The following is a 21,993-nucleotide window of genomic DNA, read 5'->3' as shown; positions in this document are numbered from 1 at the left end:
CATCTAAGGACTACATCACAAGAATATAATGGAGCAACAAGAGATAGAGGAGCTGCGAGAGAGAGGACCATCGAGAGAGAGAGAGACAACGAGAGAGAGATGGCGAGAGAGAGACTACAAGAGAAAGATGGCGAGAGAGGGCAGGGGGCTTGGGCAGCCACACGCAGACACAGTTGGGTTGAGTAGACTTAGGGTTTTTTGTTTTGTTTTAAACATAAGTACGGTTCTTGGTTCGGTTCTAAGTTCGATTCCATGGTTCGATTCAGTTCTTCATACCCCCTAAATCAGAACTGAACTGTATCCAACCATTCTTTGATTTTTGGAACCAAAATCAAAACTGGTGCACTCTATAACCAGACTAAACCGGACCGTTTGATCGGTTCCAGTTCCGTTCCATTGTTCTACCGGTTCGATGTGCACCCCTGTGTAAAACAGCAGCAGCTATTTACAAGTATTTCATCAAACACTTTATAGGCAACATCAAAATCAAGGAAATTTTGTATCTGTTTCATGTACATGCATTCCTTGCCACTAGCGGACTCTTTGTTGAGTCATTTCATCAAACACTTGGTGTGCAACATTAATATCAAAATAATTGAGTCACTGAACTAGTTCGATCCGAGTTCATTTCAAGTTGGAGTTTGATCCAAGTCGAGTCGAGCTCGGGTAAACTCAAACTCGGTTTGAAATTTTTTCAAGCTCAAAAAATCAGCTCGACTTAGCTCGAACTCAACTTTAAACCGAGTCAAATTGAGCTTTTTTGAGTTAGGTCGAGTGAGCTAACCGACCTAACTCAATTCGTGTACACCCCTAGTCTCACCAAGATGCGTGTCACATATTGAGTAAACTCTGTGGGGGCCATCATGATATAAATGTTGTATCCATGCAGTCCATCCGTTTTTATGATCATTTGAGGACATGATCACGAAATTGAACTATATCCAAAGCTCAAGTTGACCACACCGCGGGAAACTAGAAATTGAACCCACCCTTATTGGGAACACATAAGCTTTGAAACAAGTTGATACTTGTGTTTTGGCTTCACATGCCTGTGAGGCTTGTAAAGAGGTTGGATGACAAATAAACATCACTGTGGGCCTTAGGAAAGTTTTAATAGTAAACATTATTATTCCCACTATTTCATGCAGTGTGGTCCACATGAGCTGTGTATGTGTTTCAATTCTGGATTCGCGGCTAAAATGAGCTGGTAAATGGGATGAACAGTGTGGATAAGACACATACATTATGCTGGGCCACACAAAGTTTACTTATTATGTAGTAGAATCCATGGATATTCTGGAACGTGTTTACCATCTAACTTTTTATTTATATCTTCTACTTATAAAAGCAAGAAATTGATCGGCACGATAAGTTGTAAGTGCTCCTGGTTGCATTGGGACAGTTCAATCCATTGATCTCAATTTTTCATTAGGTCCAAAACGCATAGCTAGCGAGTATCGCACTGATTTGACACACGTGGACGGTCAAGATTATTTATACCGGAACATGTCCAATCAGCAATTTAATCCATTTATTTTTCAGGACCGGCCCATAATGGATCACTCATAATTCTAAAAGAAACACTTCTATGGGCAATGATACCCGCGCCAGTCCTGTTGGAAAAAGGATGATAACTGTAATAATACCAATACTAACAAGGAGACATTGCATGAGGGATGAATTGGATCATCTCATCAGCATGTATGAGAGCATGTAAAATGTGTTCTGCTCAATTAAGGCTGTCAATGGGCTGGGCTTAGGGTAGTTCTTGCCCTGGATTTTGAACTATTTTGGGCTGGGCTATTCAAAATTTTGATTTTGTTCTAGTCCAAGTGTGGCCCATTGATACCCCTAGAACATCCCTAGGCTCAATGGATGGGAGAGGATTAGCTGTTAGTGAGTGTTACCCTAACTGTGTGGCCGATCTTGGTTAATGTGTTTTATATTCATAATGTCTATCAATTTTTAGATCATTTTAGGACGTTGTCTCAAAACTTAAGCAAATCCAAATCTCAAGTGGACCACAAGGTAGGAAACATCGATGATTAAATGCCCACTATTAAGAACAACTATAATCCACGGTAATATTTATTTGCCATCAAACCCGTTGATAATGTCAAGCAGACTTGGATGAAGGGAAAATATAAAGATCAAATTGATCCACAACTTTTATGACTTACAATAAATTTTTAATGGTCGATCGCCTTAATTTCCAATGGTGTGGTCCACTTGAGATTTGGATCTGCTTAAAATTCAGAATAAAGTTATAAAATGAGATGAAAAAAATGGATGGACAACATGGATATACAACACATTCATCAAGGGTGGGCCCCTTGTGATCAAGGTAACACCAACTTATGCTCAAGGTACCACCTGATCTGCTCCCTCAATGGATGATTCAGATCAGCCCATCCAGGGAACATATGCAGCAAGGAGCACTAAAATTTATAGTGCTATGAAAACATGAGCATTTTTTTCCCAAAACATGTGGTTTGTTTGCACATGAGATGTTTACTAAAAACCGGCGCAAACCCCATCGCTTGAGCATGGGAGATAGTCATGCATGCTGAGATTCAAATATATTATTTTTCAAATGTGATTGTTCGAAGTATTTACAAATGTTCTTAAACTCAGTATTGCAGTTTTACGTATTGTCTGAAATGGATGCACAAGCATAACCCTATCGTTGTCTGTCTATACATTTCGGCTACACCAACGACCTCGCCTTTCACTTGGAAAAAGCCCAAAGTTGAGCTCTTTCTTCTTCTTCTTCTTTTTTTTTTTTTAAGGCGTCACCCACCCCACAAACATCATGTTTTCTTAGGAATCTTGAGAACAGTGTGAATTCCTAATATATTATCCAATAAGGGGCCATTTATGGTGTGAATTGTGAGTGTCCATCCATCTATACCCAGTATATTTCCATGCAGAGTTCCCCTCACATGTGTGTGAGTATTAGTCCCTTTATATACATTAATGCATTATTCTCTAATAGCCTAGGCTTTTAGAGAAATTGATGATTTGACAACCGTAATGTTCACTATGTCAAATTTTATCCTTGCCTCATATTGGTAGTTGCATTGAATGAATGTGTTTTATGACTCTAGGCAATGGCTTACGTGAGGTTTGAACATGGCAAATCTAGCACCATTCAATGAGTTCGAGAGTAAGCAAATGCAAAAAATGAGATGTTTTAGTTGTTGGCCCTTAATTTGGTTTTGTGCCATTTAGGGTCAGTATGAATACCACCAAATAAGTTACTTTTTTTACTTACAATGGTAGATAAGTAACTTATTTCGGATAAGTAAGTTGGTTTATAATTAGCTATAAACTTTTTTAAAACTTAAAAATAATAATCACTTTAATTGTCTTTTTTTTTATAAAAAATATAGCTTTTTTACTTTTTCATAAGTTGCTAAAGAAAGGTATAGGAAAAACAAAAGAGAGGAGAAGCTGATAGGCATGTTTGATTCTTCTTAATAAGTAAAAACAAAGATATATTACTTGTGAGATATATAAGTTTGATTTAAGATCAATTATAAATAACTTTTTTAGTTAAAGTTACTCAATTACTTTAACCTCATAAATATAAATTAAAATAAGTTACTCATAGCATAAGTAACTTATGATCCAAGCGCCCTTTAAAAAATAACTTAGATCTCCAATTCAATGAGCCACGAGGCATGAAAACAGTGTTGATGGGATGCCAACCATAGGTTTGTGTGGGGCTGCCATGATATCGTTTCCATCAAACCCGCTAGTCAGGTGCAACTAATCCGGATGAAGGGATGATAAGCCAGGCCACACTTCACGAAGTTAGAATCTTTGGGAGCAGTTTCACGTTACTCCCGACATTGGGTCCACATGGGTTTTTAATTGGGTTTATCTACTGTATTTACCGTCCAAATAATGGTATTCGCCCGAGGGACGGGGTGGATTTTTCGCATGTTTAGTATGGTGGGCCTACACAGGTTGGATGGTTTACATGAACGGATTGGCGACTCCCCCTGCCACCAGCCCCGTGGCTGATGGTCTGTTTTCTGTGGGGCCCACCATGATGTATTTGTTTTCTCCGCTCCGTTCATTCATTTTTAAAGATCATTTTAGTGATTGATTACAAAAATGAGAGGAATATAAATATCAGTTGGACCACACCACAGGAAAACAATATTGATTGGATATCCACCATTAAAATCCTCCTAAAGGCCACTGTACTGTTTATTTGAAATCCAATCTGTTGATTAGGTCATACAGACCCAGATGAAAGGTAGAAACAAATATCAGCTTGATCCAAAACTTTCATGGCCGCCAAAAAATTTTTAATGGTCGGAAATTCATTCGACACTGTTTCCTGTAATGTGGTCCACTTGAGATTGGAATGTAACTCATTTTTGAATTAATGTCATAAAATGATCTATAAAACTAGATGGACGGCATGGATGAAACACAAACATCATGGTGGGTCCCACAGAGCACCGAACACCAGCCATTGGCTGGTTGCAGGGGCAGTAGCCAATCCGTTTCCGACTTAAACCAGGTGCTGTAGACAATTCCAACCGGAATCGTCGACACGCAGCCACCCAAGTTTCGTGGGGTTCACCATATTGCATATGTATATCGACTACGTTCATCGGGTGATAAATTTTAATTTATTCGTACATACAAAATATAAGAGAAATTAAAAAGCTCTGATGGACCAGACCAATGGCAGCAACGTCAAAAAAAACTCCTAAAACCTCTAATAACATGGTGTGGCGAGCCTGATATTTGGAGAATCCTGGTTTTTGTATTTTCACTTTATCATGGTGAGTTATACCTGATTAACGGATTTGATTAAAGAACACACACAATGGTGATCCCATATTTAAATCTTTTATGATGGACATCCATCTTCGTTAATCCTGTGGTGTGGCCCAAATGATTTGTGGATCTCTTTTGTCATTTGAATGGAAAAACAGAATGGAGGACAGGATCTGATGGACGGAGTGGATTTTACATCAGATGCGTGCAGACAATATCAACGGTACGGATCGCCGAACCATGGCCCACCTGTAGAATAGGTGCATCAGGACGCTATTGACGTTGCCAAGCATTGGACTCAGCTTCTCTTTATAAGACGGTGGATCGAGTCATACGTCGATTCCTTTTGTACCTTCTGAAATTGCAGAAGAAATACTGACGTCGATCTTCGTCGGGTCGTTGAAAATCGAGGCGTTGACCGATGGGAGAAGAGCTGGGCTCGAATTCCAGCGCCATCGACTCTTCCAACATCGGATTTCAGGTCGGTTTCTCATTTCCCGCTCTTCTTTCACGAGGGATTTTTCTTTTCTCTTCGGAAATTTCCGATTTTGAAGATTTTCGCATCGCGTCTTGCTGTCCTGCAGCTACTGAAGAAGCATGGATGGAAGGAGGGCACGGGTCTTGGAATCGCCGAACAGGTTCGCTTCGGAATTCTATACGGATACGTTTTATCTGATCCTATAATTTGCATGATTTCATCTGCTGATCAGGGTTTCTTTTCTTAAGACCCGCAGTTCGTTGAATTGTCGTATTCTTTATGCTTATTGCCTTCTGTTTCTTCTACATGTGTAGGTTGTTTGTTTCTAGGGTTTCTTGCACATTTTCTTTCCATCTCTTGTCAGGATCAAATTTCTGTGGAGGGTTTTTGGTTCTCTGGTAGATTGTTATGTAGTTCTTTAATTTTTACTAATGTTTGTAAATTCTGGGGAGTGAGTTGAATATGCACAGCGTGCTCTTATCTCCCACCGTTTAAAGATGGTTGGCGGGAATCCAACAGCATTTCAAAATTTGAATCCTCAAATTCCATTTTGAAATGCATTTTAAGACTCGATATACTGTTTGTAAATTGTGGGAACTTTAATGCGAAATGACTCTTGGTGCACACTGTGCCCATGGAAATTTTTTTTTTTGTTAAACGGTGACAAAATTTTATTAAAAGCCACAAATTACGAGTGCTGGAAAGTGGAACCTCTCGTTACTACCAGAAAGCTGGCCCCAAACAAGAGAAAGCAAAAATGGAAACACCCAAAAATAACAAAGGCGACCAATATGAAACCCAAAGTAAGTGCCTTGAAGTGCCAATTTCCATTTTCCAATCAGTTATAAATTCTCCCTAAGAGGAGCATCACTTGAATTCAGGTCTTCGGAGAGCGCAATCAATTAGTATAGCCAAAATTCTTCACCTGATTGAATCCAATGGAGCATGCTTGTCTCAAAGTTTTTTCTTATCCTTTCCAAACAGTAGCCCCACAAAGTATCAAAAGGCACCATCCTCCACAGGATACTACCTCTTGGCCAGAAATGGACCCACTAACCACCCATTCATTAACTAGAATAGGGATCCATCGATAGTCCAACTTCATCCAAAAGAGGCCAAAGAAATGCCCTGCAAATCTCTTTAGCCATGCGACAATGAAGGAACAAATGATCAACACTTTTTTGGTCATTGAAACACATGGAGCATCTATTTGGGAGGCGTCTTCAAATTTTCCCACCTGAGGGTTTTATTCACCACAGTGGCCGAAGCAAATGCTTGCACCCTAGACAGAACGTGTGTGTGCCAAAGTTGCAGGATCCTTCTAAATAGGTGCTGCTCCTGCTTTGAATCACACTTCAGACTCGTGCTCATGCTTATGCTTCCTAGCTGTATATGCTTGATAACATTTTGAAATAGATGGTCCCTTGCTCCCGCATTTGAATCTTTTGCTTCGTGGTTTGTGCAACTACGTGCCACACTTTGGCAAGTGGTAAACTTGACCCACCATAGCAATGATGACTCCTCAACTAACATATCAACATGCACCTAATTTAACATGCTGAAGCCTTTCAAAAAGGTCCATTTGAACATCTGAAAGATTTTTGCAAGGACAAATGCACTACACAATAACTCCCTCGAGAATTCCGCAGCATTCATGCACCTTTTGTTTCCCAGAGAATGAAAGAGAGGAATCCTGAAAAGACTCAGCCTGGGAAACGTTGCCAAGCCATCTATCCTTCCAAGTGAATCTTATCGTCCTTCCCTATGATGAACCAAACACTTTCTCGAAATCATTAGCCACCTTTCTTGTAGGTTCCCTATTTGGATCGCCATCCTATTTGTTATTTTCCTCATACCCAAGGCATTCCATAATGGTAATGGTTGCCGTAATGGCCACCGCCTTTACTGTTACAATACAGGCCGTAATGGCCATTACGGCCTTTTGTTTTTGTAAAGAAAACCTGTTTCAGCCCCATAACAGACTATTATGGGCCATTATCTCCATTATGGTCATTGCAGAACCGTTTTTGAATACCTTGCTCGTACCGCTTTCCCCAATTCCATCTCTTGAGAAAGGTATTTTCTCCCCTCATCAAGCCTTACGATTGCCAACAGTCTCTCATAGCCAACTTGGAGAGGGAATTGGTTGTAGTGGGTAAGACCATCTCAATTTTCTAAAGTGCATTTTTGTGAATTTTGGATTTCACAGGTTGGTTTGAATACTTGTGAAAAACTTAGGGCAAAATCACAGTCCATTTTGTAAAGAAAGGTACTAATTTATTTTAAACCTTAACGCTCAAAAGAAGAAGAAGAAGAAGTTATTTTAATCCTTTTGTTACAAGTATTATAACTTTTTTTTTTTTGTAGAAAGGTTGCTGCTTCATTGTTGTCGAAATACCTAACAGGAAAGAAAGGTACCTAAAAAGCTTTTAAAGTTTAACCAACTTCCAAATTGGAAAAAAAAGGGGTGAGCGGCAATCTTGCTGTTTCACCCCTCATCTGTACTGTCCAACATACATTTTGGAAAAAAGAATCATAGAGGCACTTTTTCCCCGTATGATCCCTATTTTTGAGGAATTTCCAGGTGAAAAATCCCTTGTTTTTATTCTTGTTTCCTTCTAATGAAGTTTACTGACAAGAATAAAGAGGATAGAGTTTAAGCTAAAGAATCTGTTAAATCTTGGTTACCAGCTTGCTGTTTTCTCAGTTGTTGACAAGATTGAAAGTCCAATGCATTTTTTTTTTCTTTTTGGCAGGCAAGATTGAAACTTATGCTATTTTTGACATTCTTGCTATGTTTTCCATTATGATTTCTGTGCACATGCGTGATGGATTCCATACCCATATGTACTCTTCCTTTTCCTGTTAGTGGTATTAACCAATCTCTCTTTTTTTTTTTTTTTTTGGTGGGGACAGGGTAGGTTGGAGCCACTACAACCACATGTGAAGAAGAACAAGCGTGGTATAGGTGCAGAGAAAATAAAGAAAAATTCTGTGGAGTTCCACAAAGACCTGACCCCTAGAGGGCAAAATGATAGTGTAAGCTTCAATGGGCTCAAAATACCTTACGAATTCCATATCATTAAAAAAAGTTACATTCTTTAATGGCTTTGATATGCTTCAAAAGAACAGGTAGATTGACATATGAAAACTACTCCTAGCTGTGATAGGATTCAAAAGAACAAGGTAGATTGATAACTAAATGGTATGGTGAAAACGAGGTTTGGGCGAATGGTCTTCACCATATGTTTGCTCCCTATAGGTGAGGGTTCAATTCCTCTCCTTGGCTTTACGCGATACACGTGGTTGTGGGTGACTGCGTGTATCTGCAGGGATTAGTCTCACTTCAAAAAAGAGGTGGAGACACCCCGTGTCTTCAAAAAAAAAAAAAAAACCATATCAATAGAGAGGTGAAGTTGGATATGCAGATAGGTTGGAGAAACGGGAGTAACGATACGGGGGCGTAACGACCCGTAACGGTGCTTTTTTTTTTTTGCCAAAAAAGTGAAAAAATATGAATTAAATCCGGAATATTCTAAGCATTCTAAATATGCATTCATTTATAAATTGGAACATGTTTATGGTGGTGTAACGGTCCACTCTTTGGTGAGAAGTTGTATCGGATTGTCTGATGAATTTATGAAGCAAAACTCATGCAAAACTCATATATTTAATTTTCTAACTATCTACTATCAATGATAGATATATTAGAATGAATGTAATATGAAAATTTCTTACATTTTATTCTACTATGATTAACACATCATATTCTATCATTAAAACAACAAAACATTCAATAAAAATTGATTTTTCGAATATTAAATTGGTAAAAAATAGTGTGTAAATAGAAAAAAATTATAAAAAATATAAAATGACATCAACACTCTGTAAAATACACATTAATATGTTTTACTATGATTAACACATCATATTCTACCATTTAAAAACAAAACATCCAATAAAAATTGATTTTTCGAATTTTTTAAAAAAGGGCCGAAAATAGTGCGTACATAGAAAAAAATTATAAAAAAATATAAAATGATAACAACAATCTATAAAATGCACATTAATATATTCTACTATGATTAACACATCATATTCTACCATTAAAATAGCAAAACATTCAATAAAAAATGATTTTTCGAATTTTCAAAAAAAGGGCCGAAAATAGTGCGTAAATAGAAAAAAATTATAAAATGACAACAATAACAACAACAATCTATAAAATGTACATTAATATCTTCTATTATGATTAACACATCATATTCTGCCATTAAAACAGCAAAACATTGAATAAAAAGTATAAATACCTATTTTTGAGGAATTTCTGGAAAATGGCCCACAGAGCTTCGAATTAAGAAAATCCTTAATATAAGTTATAGGTGCAGAGAAAATAAAGAAAAATTCTGTGGAGTTCCACAAAGACCTGACCCCTAGAGGGCAAAATGATAGTGTAAGCTTCAATGGGCTCAAAATACCTTACGAATTCCATATCATTAAAAAAAGTTACATTCTTTAATGGCTTTGATATGCTTCAAAAGAACAGGTAGATTGACATATGAAAACTACTCCTAGCTGTGATAGGATTCAAAAGAACAAGGTAGATTGATAACTAAATGGTATGGTGAAAAAGGAAGAATCATTTGATACTCCCTACGACAACTTTAACAGTTCAGTTTTTTTCCCCACCATGTTTGAAGAGAGTTGAACAGGGTCATGAGTTTTTTTTTTTTTGGTAAAGGTTAGTGTCACAAGAATGTTTTTAGCAATTGGTTCAAATGTAATCTACATTGCCTGATCACCTTTTACAGTTGTCAGGTACAAGTTTATGTAACTGCTATCATTAGATGGATGGTAATGGTAACCTCATAAAAATGAGGCATATCCAAATTGCCAGCTGGAATCATTGGAAAAAAGAAAAAAAAAAAGAAAAGAAAAGGAAAAAGGTCCTATATTTGTGTACTGCATATTTTCAACCAGAGAGTAGAATCAGTTGATATAGTGCCAGTTCTAACGCACTATATAAATGTATGCACGGTTACCCTGCCAAAGAGGATAAATACTTCTAAAGGCTGGCAACTGTTTCTCATACATCGGCGGGGCTCGTACTATTTTATGGGGAGGCTAGTCATTCATGTTGCTTGCGCATCTATTATCATCATCTATGTGCTTAGTGATAAACCCCAAACCATGATGCTCAAGAAATTCCATACAAAAGCTGCATGCATGAGAGTTGTCCAAAGCAGCATTCAAATGACTGGGCTACTAGAAACAATCACAGTTGATCTAGATAGAAAGTGTACCAAAAACCTAGCCACCAAACACTTCATATTTTCTTCATCCTTACTAAGTTAATTTTGAAGTCAACCACCACCGATCAGTATAAAAATGAACGATAATATGATCTGATATGCTTTCCCGGAGCTGCTTGAGCTTGAAAGAGAACATGATCCCCACCTCGAGGACCAAGCCAAAGAAAGGGACCTAGCTCTGAGCCAGGGAGTTCTTGATGAGCTATTAAGGACAGTTAGAGATTTGCTGCATCCACTATACCGTAAGAATATTGAATCAGTTCATACTCTATAACTATGAGCTTAAAGAAATAGTTTTGACCTAATGTTTCACAATATGCAACTGAGTTTTAAATTGCATAGAATGCCACTGATCCAAACGAGATACAAGATGAACTGAGGTAAATTCATTCAATTATATAAAGTAAGAGCCTTCATAGAGTGGAATGGCAGAGTAGGGATTGCATAGCACTGTAACCAAACCCAATTAGTTGGAATAATGCTTATATGATAACGATGGCAGTTTGTTGATGGGCCTAGAGGAATCATTAGTTGGGTTAAGTAACGGTGATGGTGGGACCTGTTACGTGATATGGGGCTGATACAGTTGCTTCCTTTGAAAAATGTTTTGAACGTTTCATGGCCTAAGGTTGGCCGTTATGTCCACTGTTACCGTTATTGAATATCTTGAGAAGAATACAAGAGAACGTAGAACATCCCAAAATGAAATCACACTTTTACAATTGAAACTTACCATTTTGTTTGGTTACGTGCAAGTATCTGCACTGCCTTGTCACTCTATTCAAGATCACCCCATCCATCCATATTGCCGTGGAGCAATTCATTGGAGAAAACTGAACTAAAAAAAGGCAGATTAATAATTAGTTTGACCTGAACCTCAATGACACTGAATAGTTGGGTTCAATATCATTGAATGTGGATTATTCACATGTTAAATGGAAAGTTGTACTAAAATACCTTCCAAACTATTATTTGATCATTCTTCTTTTGCTTGGTGCCGACAGTATTTGCGAAGAGAGCAGTGTAGTTCTTACCAGTATCCTGCAAAATCAAGGTCCAATGAGTATCATTGGCTTACTTTTACCTACAATCACAAATTACTGAACACCATTTCCATTCTGCATATATAAGAACAACAGGATGGGTAATTCACTTGGCAATGCTGAAATTTCTCAATAAATACCTTAGAAGTCTATAATTGATGCTTGTATTGGGAAAAAAAAACCCCAAGGCAACTGAACTCCATGTATGTTTGATATAAGAGACGCTTGCATGTGGCGAACATGTTAGTTCTATATAGTTCAGTCCCAACCTTACACATGGATTTGCTATTGGGCAAACCTGGTTGGGAGAAAGATCCGTTCTCAACCAGACGCACAACAATATCGGAATCAAAAGAAACTAGAAAAAAAAGAGGCAAACCACAAAACATAAATTTACATGTTTCCCTTTTGGTACATCCACGGATTTACACCAATCCATTATGATCAAAAGACAAAAATGAGGAAGCAGTTCTCAATACAATGATGACTCTCTCTCTCTCACGACAATATATATTACCCCAAACGAACTAGGGTTTACATAAAAATTCCATGTGAGATTACAAAATTGCCTTCTGGACCGGGGGACGCCCCCAAAACCCCAACCAAGGGGGTGTTGCCTCTTGCGGCCCCCAACGAGCTCAGCGCGGAGCTCAACCTGTGAAAATGTTGGCTGGATGAACAATACACTCTGATGATCAGGGTCCATAGATCCTAACAAACCTTGTAGTGATGGGGCAGTTCTAACCATCCAGTTACTACGAGTTTTGTCCTTGGAATGTGGACTATTTCTCTGTTTTCAAATGGATACCACAGCCCAATCTCTAGATTCATGGACATGGTCCGTCGACGTCAGTCCTGAAAATAGTGATGTTTCGTTGTACATATTATAGCAGCATTCCTCAAGATATTAAGGCTCCTGAATTCATGGGCAGAGGTCATGCAAGTACTTTCACAATCCGTGGAAACTGAGATGAGCATATTCAAGAATTCTCATTACACAGTAAGCAATATTAAATATTAAGAAGTATGTCGGCTGCAATGATTAGTTATGCCGTATGCGACATTTCTGCCTATAAAAGAATTGCACATGGGATGGAATGGTTACTTTCAACCTTGAATTCTCCCACAGATGCTTCAGCTCTGTGTCCTAAGTCTATTCCACTTGGGGCTGGGCTCGGCCGAGCAAGGCAGGCAAAATCAAAATCTTGAATAAGCCCAGCCAGCCTGAACGGTTTAAAATCCAGGCTGAAGCCAACCCCAGGCCCAGCCCATTAACAGCCCTAATTCCACTATAGCCCGAGGCAGAGAACCCAAGAATCCAAAGTGATTGTAGTCCATTTTCTGAAATCACAAAAGTGCCGTTGCATGGACAAAAGACATTCACCAAAAGTGTGTGTTATATATATATATATATATATATATATATATATATGGTTTCATGGTCATCAGATTATATATGTATCTGAATCAGGGTTTTAAATATCGGTTGTGATATGGCCATATTGTCACCGTATCGGCCAACCCCGTTATGCGATACGGGGGTGAACTGGTCCATCAAGAGATAGGATTTCATGGTCACCAGTACAGAACCTTTACAGCCGATACGGCCATAAGGACCCCATTTTGAAAATTATATTTTCAAAATTTTTTTCCTCAATTTTCTACTTCTTCATTTGAACCATGAAGGAAGCTTAGAAACTATTTATAGACTAGAATTAGGCCTATTTTGAGGATCAAAGCACAATATTTGAGTGAGATTGAGCAATCAAAGCAGAATGGATCTATCACTTTTTTCATTTTTTTTATCTTCTTGTTTGTTGTGTACTTGTATTTATATGTAATGAACCCTAATCCACCAATTCATGCTTGATTTATGTTCGATCAGGACCTGCTTGGTTGACTTTCAGCAGGTCAAGCTAATAGACAACATTCTTAATAAAGAATAGTCTGATGCACAATTGGATACATTAAAAAAAGAAGATAGATTCTGATGTTTTACCTTTTTTCCTATTTTCCAAATATTTTCCCAGATTTTTTTGCATCTTTTTTTCCCTGGCCAGTGAGGGCATTAACAGTCCGATATACCCCGTATCATATTGTCTTTGGGCCCAGCTGATCCACCCACTGATACAGTGATACCGGTGTTCATAACCTTAACCCGGATTCCACAGTATTAAGTTCCTAGTACCCAACTCTTAAAAAAAAATGTTCCTAGTACCCAAACATGATTGATAGAATATCCTTCTTAAGGAAGTTGTTTCCTCGAAACAAATTCTTTAGTAACTTTTGAATGCCCAGCTTTTCAAATGACGCCTTAACTTCGTACATGTGGGGCCTGCAGATTAGGAAAATCCCCTGGATTGGGGGGATCCTGGACGTTCATAAGTGGCCATCAAATAACTGGGAAGAAACAAAATACAATACCAACACTCAACTATAGAAGGCATATGCTATATAGCTAGGAATGAGATCTTCCATTTTTGGGGATTTTGGTGCATGAGCGATGGATCGGTGGTCCATCCATGATGAGGTCCATCATATCAATGGTTTGGATCACTAGACCACGGGGCCTGGAATTTTACTGATGAAAACCAATGCGGTTGGATCTAAAGGTGTGATGGGTCCCAAACCTACTAGGTACAGTAGTCACTTTAATTATCATCACTGGCTAGTGACAATGTTTTGAAACCTGCATGGACCCAACCACTCTTTGTGGGTTAGTTGGAACCAATCAAACTGTGACATGAGCATGATGTCATAAATGAATAAAGCATAGAATGGCAATTTGATCCAAACCATTGCACTGAATGAACCATCTGATTCAAATAGTTCTAATGGTTTCTTTTCCAACCCACATTTGGTGACTGGACCCAATTTGGTGCTCCTACCACCTGGGATAGCTGAACGTTCAGTGACTGGACCCAAACTGAGGTTAGCCGTACTATGTGGAGTGGTGCATAATAACTGAGACATGGGACCATTTGTTATCCCTTAGAGTAACATGATAATCAACTCCATCTATGGGTAGAATGTTTTTTTTTTTTTTTTTGAAAGATAGTATTATTTTTTTGAAGGGTAAGATAACGCTAAATTTTATTCAAAAGAACTAAGAAAAACGTCAAGGGAATGAACACCAATATGGCCTGTGACACTGGAAGGGCCATATATTGTTGTTCACAGACTGAAGATATGTCCCTCTAGGGAATGAGCCATATTCAGCTCTCCACACGTTTTCCTTCTATATTTCTTTTTCCTATTCATTTTCATAAGTTGGGCGGCTTTCTATAATTTGTTCGAGGCAAAGTGTTTTGCAAATTCTGCATGAGGTTGTATTACTATTAACCAAGTGAGAATATTATGATATTATGGATATGGCTATCTTAGCTGTCGGTTGTGCTTCCTTGATGTGTTCATTGATTCATAAAACCCTACTAATGAATTTTAGACTAATTTCAGTATTTCTACATGACAGGAACACTTGCTATCAAAAAAGAAAAAACAAGTGCACATAATGAGTTTTTTTGTATGGGGTTCTAATTTATGCGCTGTCTAACTAAATTGATGCAAGTATATTCAAAGTCTATTTATATAATTTATAATTGTAAGAAGACATGTGAAAACACAAGCAATACATTCAAAAGAAAAAGAAGAATCACTAGATTAGGTTACATACATGTTTGATTTTATGTTTTTTTTTTCAATTTTCCGCAACTCGGTCCTTCTTCTCCAAATCTCAAATTCGAAGTTCTCAATCCATGATTTTTCATGCCATGCAAAACATGAAAAATCGTGGATTTGTAACAATTTGACATTGATTTAACATGATTTACAGAAAAAAAAAAGGATTAAAAAAAAATGCTCACCGGATTGAACATGTGGGATGTATCCCACTAGTTTCTATAATTTGTTCGAGGCAAAGTGTTTTGCAAATTCTGCATGAGGTTGTATTACTATTAACCAAGTGAGAATATTATGATATTATGGATATGGCTATCTTAGCTGTCGGTTGTGCTTCCTTGATGTGTTCATTGATTCATAAAACCCTACTAATGAATTTTAGACTAATTTCAGTATTTCTACATGACAGGAACACTTGCTATCAAAAAAGAAATCCAAGGCTTCCTCAAAAAGGATGAGGAAGATTCAGGAAGAAGAGAAGCAGTTTCAAGAAAAGGAATTTGAGCGAGCTTTCTTCAGGGAATTTTGGCCAGATAATGTTTAAAGTCCCAAGTTCTATCGGCGCACAAAGTTCTTGTTTGTGATTGCACGAGGATTTGGTGCAGGTACTTGAGATATTTCTAATTCCGGCCTGTGTCTTTTGTTTTATGGGAAGGAATTTTGTGTATGGAAACCTTATCTGGCTATTGGTTTCGTATCATACAAGGATCTCATGTTTGTGCTTGATTTTTCTTTTCGACGTGGAAATTTGCAAATTAAAATATTAGGGTTGCAAACTATGAACCATAGAAAGTTTAATTTGGTCTCAATAACTAAAAATGTGGTGAAAAATCTGGTCAAAGTAATGGAAATGCCAAAAGTTCAGAGAATGAGAAGTTCAAGTTTAATATGGTTTCAACTAAAAAAACAGTGTACTATTTTTTTCGAAGTGAAAAAAAAAGTGTACTTTAAAAGGCTATATATGCGAGTATGTGTGTATGTATTGTTTATAACAAGGTTAAAAGAGAAAATTAAGTGAAAATGATTAGAATCTCTACATGCATGAGCAATAATGTATATAGGTGATCAAATAGTGGGTTAATACTTAATATCATTCTTTGCCTCTCTCAAATCCTTCCTTGTGAAGTAACACCCCACAGAAACTGATCGGTCTCTGCTATAATTTCTACCATCTACTCAATTTTACCAATGGGTGGCAGATGTATGCATGCATGTATGTATGTATGCGTGCGTGCATACGTACGTGCGTACTATGCGCTCGACCTCACGATTAGCTCCCATGAGGTCGAGCTGTGTGGGCCCCACCGTGATGCGTGTCGACCATCAACACCGTGCATTTGATGGGTACCCTCTAAATTATGGGATATCCCAAAAATCAGCCGTATACGGAACTCAGGTGGGCCATACCATCTAAAATCATGTGAAACATATAAAAGCACTTGGTGGGGCCCACCTGAGTTTTGAATGCTGCTGAAACTTGGTCTGAACCCTCATGCAAGTGGGACACACATAATGGATGGGCTGGATTTGCAAACCACATCTCGGTGGGCCCAAAAAACTGATTATGAATGTTTTAATGGTGCACGGCCCCTCCCCACTTCTGTATGTGGTGTGGCCCACAAAAGTCACGGATTGACTTGATTTTTGAGACCTAGGCCCACGATGGAATGGTGCATCTGACTGATGGGTTAGATGTTCGAAACGCATCACGGTGGGGCCCACACAGCTCGACCTCATGGGACGGACTCGTGAGGTCGAGCGCATAGTACCTTTTCCCATATATATATATATATATATATATATATAGTATCCCAAAGAATCTATGTTGAACTTACTTTAAAGTCTATATCATGCGTGATTGTCGGTGTCTCAATGCAATCTCTGAGAGCACTGGGGTATTTTAATTTCTACCATCTACTCAATTTTACCAATGGGTGGCAGATGTATGCATGCATGTATGTATGTATGCGTGCGTGCATACGTACGTGCGTGCGTACGTATGTATGTATGTTTTCAACTGCTTCTTCTTTTATCTTGTGGATGGTTGTGGGGATTTATGTCTTAGTTCCTTCTAATAAAGTTGATTATCAAAAAAAATAAAATTATGAGTTTATTATTATTATTTTTATATGGAGTTTAAAAATGAGTTTTGCTAACTACACTTTGAACCACTTAGTTTCTTTTTATTTTATTTTTAGCCATTTTGTGCCAAATGAGTTTAATTACACTATTCAGATAAGTGTTTCAAATAGCGCTCGTAGCGTAGTATAAATCCCCTGTAGCGTACGCTACGTGGGTCATTCTGTACGCTACAGTTACGTAGTGTGTAGCGTTTGTAGCGTATGCTACAATGTATTTTTTATTTTTATTTTCAAAGAGTGATGAGAACATTTATTTTTGTTTTTATTTTTTAGTTTTGTTTTTTAAAAATAGTGTGGAACTCATATTATAAAAAATAAAATAAAAAAAACTTTAAAATGTAAAGTTTAAACCAAACCTTTCTTCGTTTACTTTCACTTAAAATGGTAATGATCCTTTGTTAAAGTTGGTGTGAAACTCACATGCTAAAAAACCTTTAAAACTAAACTTAAAAGAAAAAAGGTTTCGAAAGAGGGTTTTTGAAAAACCTTCTTTATATAGATGACATCTGTATTGTTCTTAGTACTCTTAACTTGTGGGATTTTTATTTCTTTTCATAGTTGTGAGGTGTGACTTGTGGTTTCAATTATACATTATTAATTAAAGTGGTTTGCTTAGAAAGTTGTTGATGTGATAATTATTTAATTTGGTTTATGACTTTATATGTGGATTGGCTTTTGATAAATGATAATTAACAACTTACTTGAATATGCTTATACTTGAAAAAATGAATAATCTTTTAGGCATATATATATTGCTTTTTTCTTACTATTTATCATATTTTTTCTATATTTAAATTAAAAAATAGAAGTATCATGTAGCTTATGCTACACGCTACGCTATTTACACTACATGCTACAGAGGGTTGAATGCTATGCGGCACACTACTACTATTTAAAACACTGATTCAGATTCCTGTTGGGTTATGCATTCCAAATCAGGGTCATCAGGACTAAATCGTGCATAATGTTCCCATTTATGCAGCATGAAACACCTATATATGCATTGCATGCATTTGGTGGTTGTGTGCAAGGTCTAAAGATATGACTTCTGATTGGACCATTTGGAGTTGACTAGTGCCCAATGTTAAGCTAACTCCCACCTCAGTCCAGTACTAAATTGTGATTCTCTAGTTTGAAGAGCTTATGTGGTAGTTTGGATTTTTTTTTTTTTTTTTTTTCGAATATTCTATCAGGTTTTTTATATAGTCCTTTTTTTGTCTACTTGCAAAAAATAAAAATAAAAATTCTTGGTTCCAAAGTATATTGAGTTGATTTTCTATGGCTTCTTTGTCTGGAAAGTATCCAAAGTGATTGAATCCATTTGGGTTCTGACAGTTTCTAATAGTGTGAATCACCTAGTCCCAAGATTCCAACATCACGTTTTCTTGTGTTCTTTGTGGTAGAGAGCAACGTATTTCCAATGCCTTTGGTTTTGAGTCAGAGTGTGAACAGAAAAGGATTTGAGCAACCAGTTCCTCGCAAAAGGCAAAAAAAAAGAGACACGGATTAATTATCAGCAAACCAAATGGATTAATCTCTCTTTAGAGTTTCCATGCAAACATGCCTTAAAAGTTTCAATTCAACCGTAGACTTGGTCTCAAGTTTTCTGATACATAATCATGATGAACTAAAATGAGATGAACTTATTTTTTAAGTGGCACCAAAACATGCCCTTGGACTATTTAAAGGCAGATGATAAAGAAATAGCAGCAACATAAACTGGTGTCTCAAGTCTTCAAACTATGGCTGTTATGTTATTGTTTTGTATCAGTTCATATAGTTTCTACTTACAATTCTGAATCTCATTTGTTTGGTTTTAAACCATGCTTGCTAGTGAACTTGTTGATGTAGTTCAAGGTATTCAAAATCGGTTATGAAACGGCCATTATGTAATAGTAACGGTCATAACCGTTACACGTTATGGGGTCGAAACGGCCGTAACGGCTGTTACAAAAAAAACTGGCCGTAATGGTCCGTAATGGCTCGTAACGGCCCCGTAACGGTCATGTAACAGTTTTTTGAAAAAATAAAAAATGGCCGTAACGGCCAATATGGCCTGTATCATAACGATAACGGTGGTGGTGGCTGTTATAGCCACCGTTACTGTTTTGGAACACCTTATGCAGTTGCATGGATATCATTTGGTTCGTCTTTGTTGTTTATGTGAGAGGATATTATTCCACCATAGGAAGAGACCAAGAACTTTTCTATGCTAGATTATTCATATTTGCCAAAATGTTACTTGCTTCCTTTATTGCCTTTTTGTTTTCAACTTGGAATGTTTCATCACTTAGAGCTGTCAAGCTGAGATTTCCACAGCAACAGAAGGGCCTGGATCCATTCTTCACCTGGGCCTCAGTAGAAAAGTTGTCAAACCTAAGCCCAAGCCACCTGCCATTTATCCACCCAGCCCCAAATTTTGATTGTGAGGCTGCCCTAATGAGCTGGACATGCAGCCCTAGTGCTGCTGCATGGGGTGAGCCTGGTCCATTGCCCACCCCAACTTTAGGCATTTATTCTTTAGGCAGGACTGTCGAGGGGGACAGCCTGGTCCATTGCATGCTCCATCCCAGTTGTTAGATGAGCTGGTGGGGACAGTGTAGTGTGTGTGAGTGATCCTGGGTTCAATCCCTGGTAGTGTTACCTTAAAAAAAAAGGTGATTTGATATCTGAGTCATTGAGTTGATCATTGAGTTGGGCTGATTTTTCAGGCAACTGAAAATTTTACTCTAGTAGTACTTTGAGACGAGCCAAAGTCGAGTTGATTTGGTTGAGTTCCAGTACTATTAGCCTATTTTAGAAAATTCAAAAACTAGTTAGGAAGAAATAGTTTGCAAGCTAAAGGCTGGAAATAATATATTCATCACAGGAAAACTTGTGCTGACTGGCCTTGATATTTGGTTTGCTTTTGAATTGCAGCACAAACACAGGCAGGGACCAGGAAGCGGTTTAAGAACCTGTTTGGTGTGTTTGGAAAGTTATGGTGGCTACTGGCTACACTTTTCAAGTGCTAAACTGAAGAGTTCTGTATGTATATTCAAGTAGACTAAGGTCAGAATGTCTGGAAACAAGTCATAGGAAATATTGGTAATGTGTAGCACTTTTCTGTTGGTGATCCGCCTGCATTTTAGATTTTGGGCGTGCATTTTGGAAATGTGCCTGCCCCTACTCTGCTTGTTTCATTAAGGACGTGGGATCCACACAGCCGAGTATGACGAGCATCTGTTCTACTCGGGTCAACCAGTCATGTTTCCAACAGTCAGCGCCATTTCTGGACAGGGGTGAGGTTAATTTAAGCTCATAAAGTCTTGTCTGCTGAAATTAATTTAAATAGAATGTTTGATTGACAGTCCACCGACCATCTACTGGGAGACGGTGTCATCTCCTGCGGGATGGTCTGATTGAGCTGAAACGGACGATGTCAAAAGTGCTTTTGTCATCTCATGATAGAGAAATTACCCCCCCTTTTCTGATATGCAGGTGGCAATTAATCACAACCATTGGATGTGACTTCAGTGTTAAGGAGGGATTGGATCCATCCATATTGATCATGTAATGAAGCTGCTGTACCTTGGATGACAGCGACCTGTTCTTTCTATAACAGGACCACTCTTCCATCTCCCTGTGCATTTTGGTGAGTTATTCCTTCCACCTCTTGCTTTTTTGTTTTGTTGAAACCATTTCGTGGACATGGAATCTATAGGAAAATGGAAACTGTTTGTATCTTATATGGAGATCTGTGTGCTTGGTTTTGGAGTGCAGTTTTCTTCAGATCCGAATAGAAATGTGCAAAAGTCAAGAGCGAAGTAGTCTTTTATTTCCTTTTCAGCAGCTGGAAATCAATTTCTGGGCCTTTCCGGCTGACACTGATCTCCCTGTTTTGAGTAATGCTAGGGCAGTTCGTAGCAACACCCAGATCCATAGCTCAACTGGCAGACTGAGAGGAGATACCTCGTTTCAACACTAGAGGTCTTGGTATCCATTCCTAGTGGGGGTGGCTAACATGGAGTGTGTGTACTGACATGGGTGTGTACTAACAAGCTAACCCCCAAAAAAAAAAGATAAAAAAAAAAGGAACGGCAGTTCGTCACGTTACTGCTCCACCCTCCCTTTTTCTGGCATCAAATGCTCGTCTCCTGAATGCAATGGAATCTTAGTTATCATAAATCGCTGTAGGCCCCACTGATGTATGTATTATCACTTCGCCCACTTGCACCAGCTCACGTGTAGGCTTGAGACAAAAGTCAGGCCTATACAAAACTCAAGTGGGTCAAAGGAAATGGCAGCGCGGATAAGATGCACACCATCGAAATCTTATTGGGACCCACTGAAGTTTTAGATCACCCTTTAAACAGGTTGGATTTCGTATAAAGAGAACATTGGGCCCCCATGAAGGTTTCAATGGTGGGTATTACCATTCCCACCTTATGGTGTGGCCCGCTAGAGTTTTGGATTGGACTGGATTTATTTATTTTTACACATCGTGGTGGTCCCTACACTGATTTATGTTACTCCAACTTCCTGTGTCTCGTCCTCTCGTG

The 21,993-nt window shown here is 38.1% G+C and overlaps 1 protein-coding gene and 1 long non-coding RNA gene across 2 annotated transcripts; both read left to right on the top strand.

The window, feature by feature from the left end:
* The first annotated feature begins 5,204 nt into the window (after nucleotides 1–5,204).
* Nucleotides 5,205–20,471, top strand: LOC131236795 (uncharacterized). Its single transcript, XM_058234239.1, has 5 exons — nucleotides 5,205–5,281; nucleotides 5,385–5,438; nucleotides 8,195–8,317; nucleotides 15,721–15,916; nucleotides 20,372–20,471. Exons 1-4 carry the CDS (start codon nucleotides 5,222–5,224, stop codon nucleotides 15,853–15,855), a joined length of 372 nt encoding a protein of 123 aa, XP_058090222.1. The 5' UTR covers nucleotides 5,205–5,221; the 3' UTR covers nucleotides 15,856–15,916; nucleotides 20,372–20,471.
* A 125-nt stretch (nucleotides 20,472–20,596) lies between these two features.
* On the top strand, nucleotides 20,597–21,269 carry LOC131236797 (uncharacterized). The gene is made up of 2 exons (XR_009166882.1): nucleotides 20,597–20,733; nucleotides 20,933–21,269. It is a non-coding gene; the product is annotated as an uncharacterized LOC131236797 (long non-coding RNA).
* The last annotated feature ends 724 nt before the right edge of the window (nucleotides 21,270–21,993 follow it).

This window comes from Magnolia sinica, chromosome 2 (assembly GCF_029962835.1).
Source record: "Magnolia sinica isolate HGM2019 chromosome 2, MsV1, whole genome shotgun sequence".
Lineage (NCBI taxonomy): Eukaryota > Viridiplantae > Streptophyta > Magnoliopsida > Magnoliales > Magnoliaceae > Magnolia > Magnolia sinica.
The sequence above is the reverse complement of the archived record's forward strand: the minus strand, read 5'-3'. Positions and strand labels throughout refer to the sequence as shown.

Excerpts from the sequence above, each read along its gene's own strand:
- LOC131236795 (XM_058234239.1), top strand. The coding sequence starts at position 5,222 with ATGGGAGAAGAGCTGGGCTCGAATTCCAGCGCCATCGACTCTTCCAAC. Across the intron at positions 5,282-5,384 it reads CTTCCAACATCGGATTTCAG|CTACTGAAGAAGCATGGATG; the intron begins GTCGGTTTCTCA and ends GCTGTCCTGCAG. Across the intron at positions 5,439-8,194 it reads GTCTTGGAATCGCCGAACAG|GGTAGGTTGGAGCCACTACA; the intron begins GTTCGCTTCGGA and ends TGGTGGGGACAG.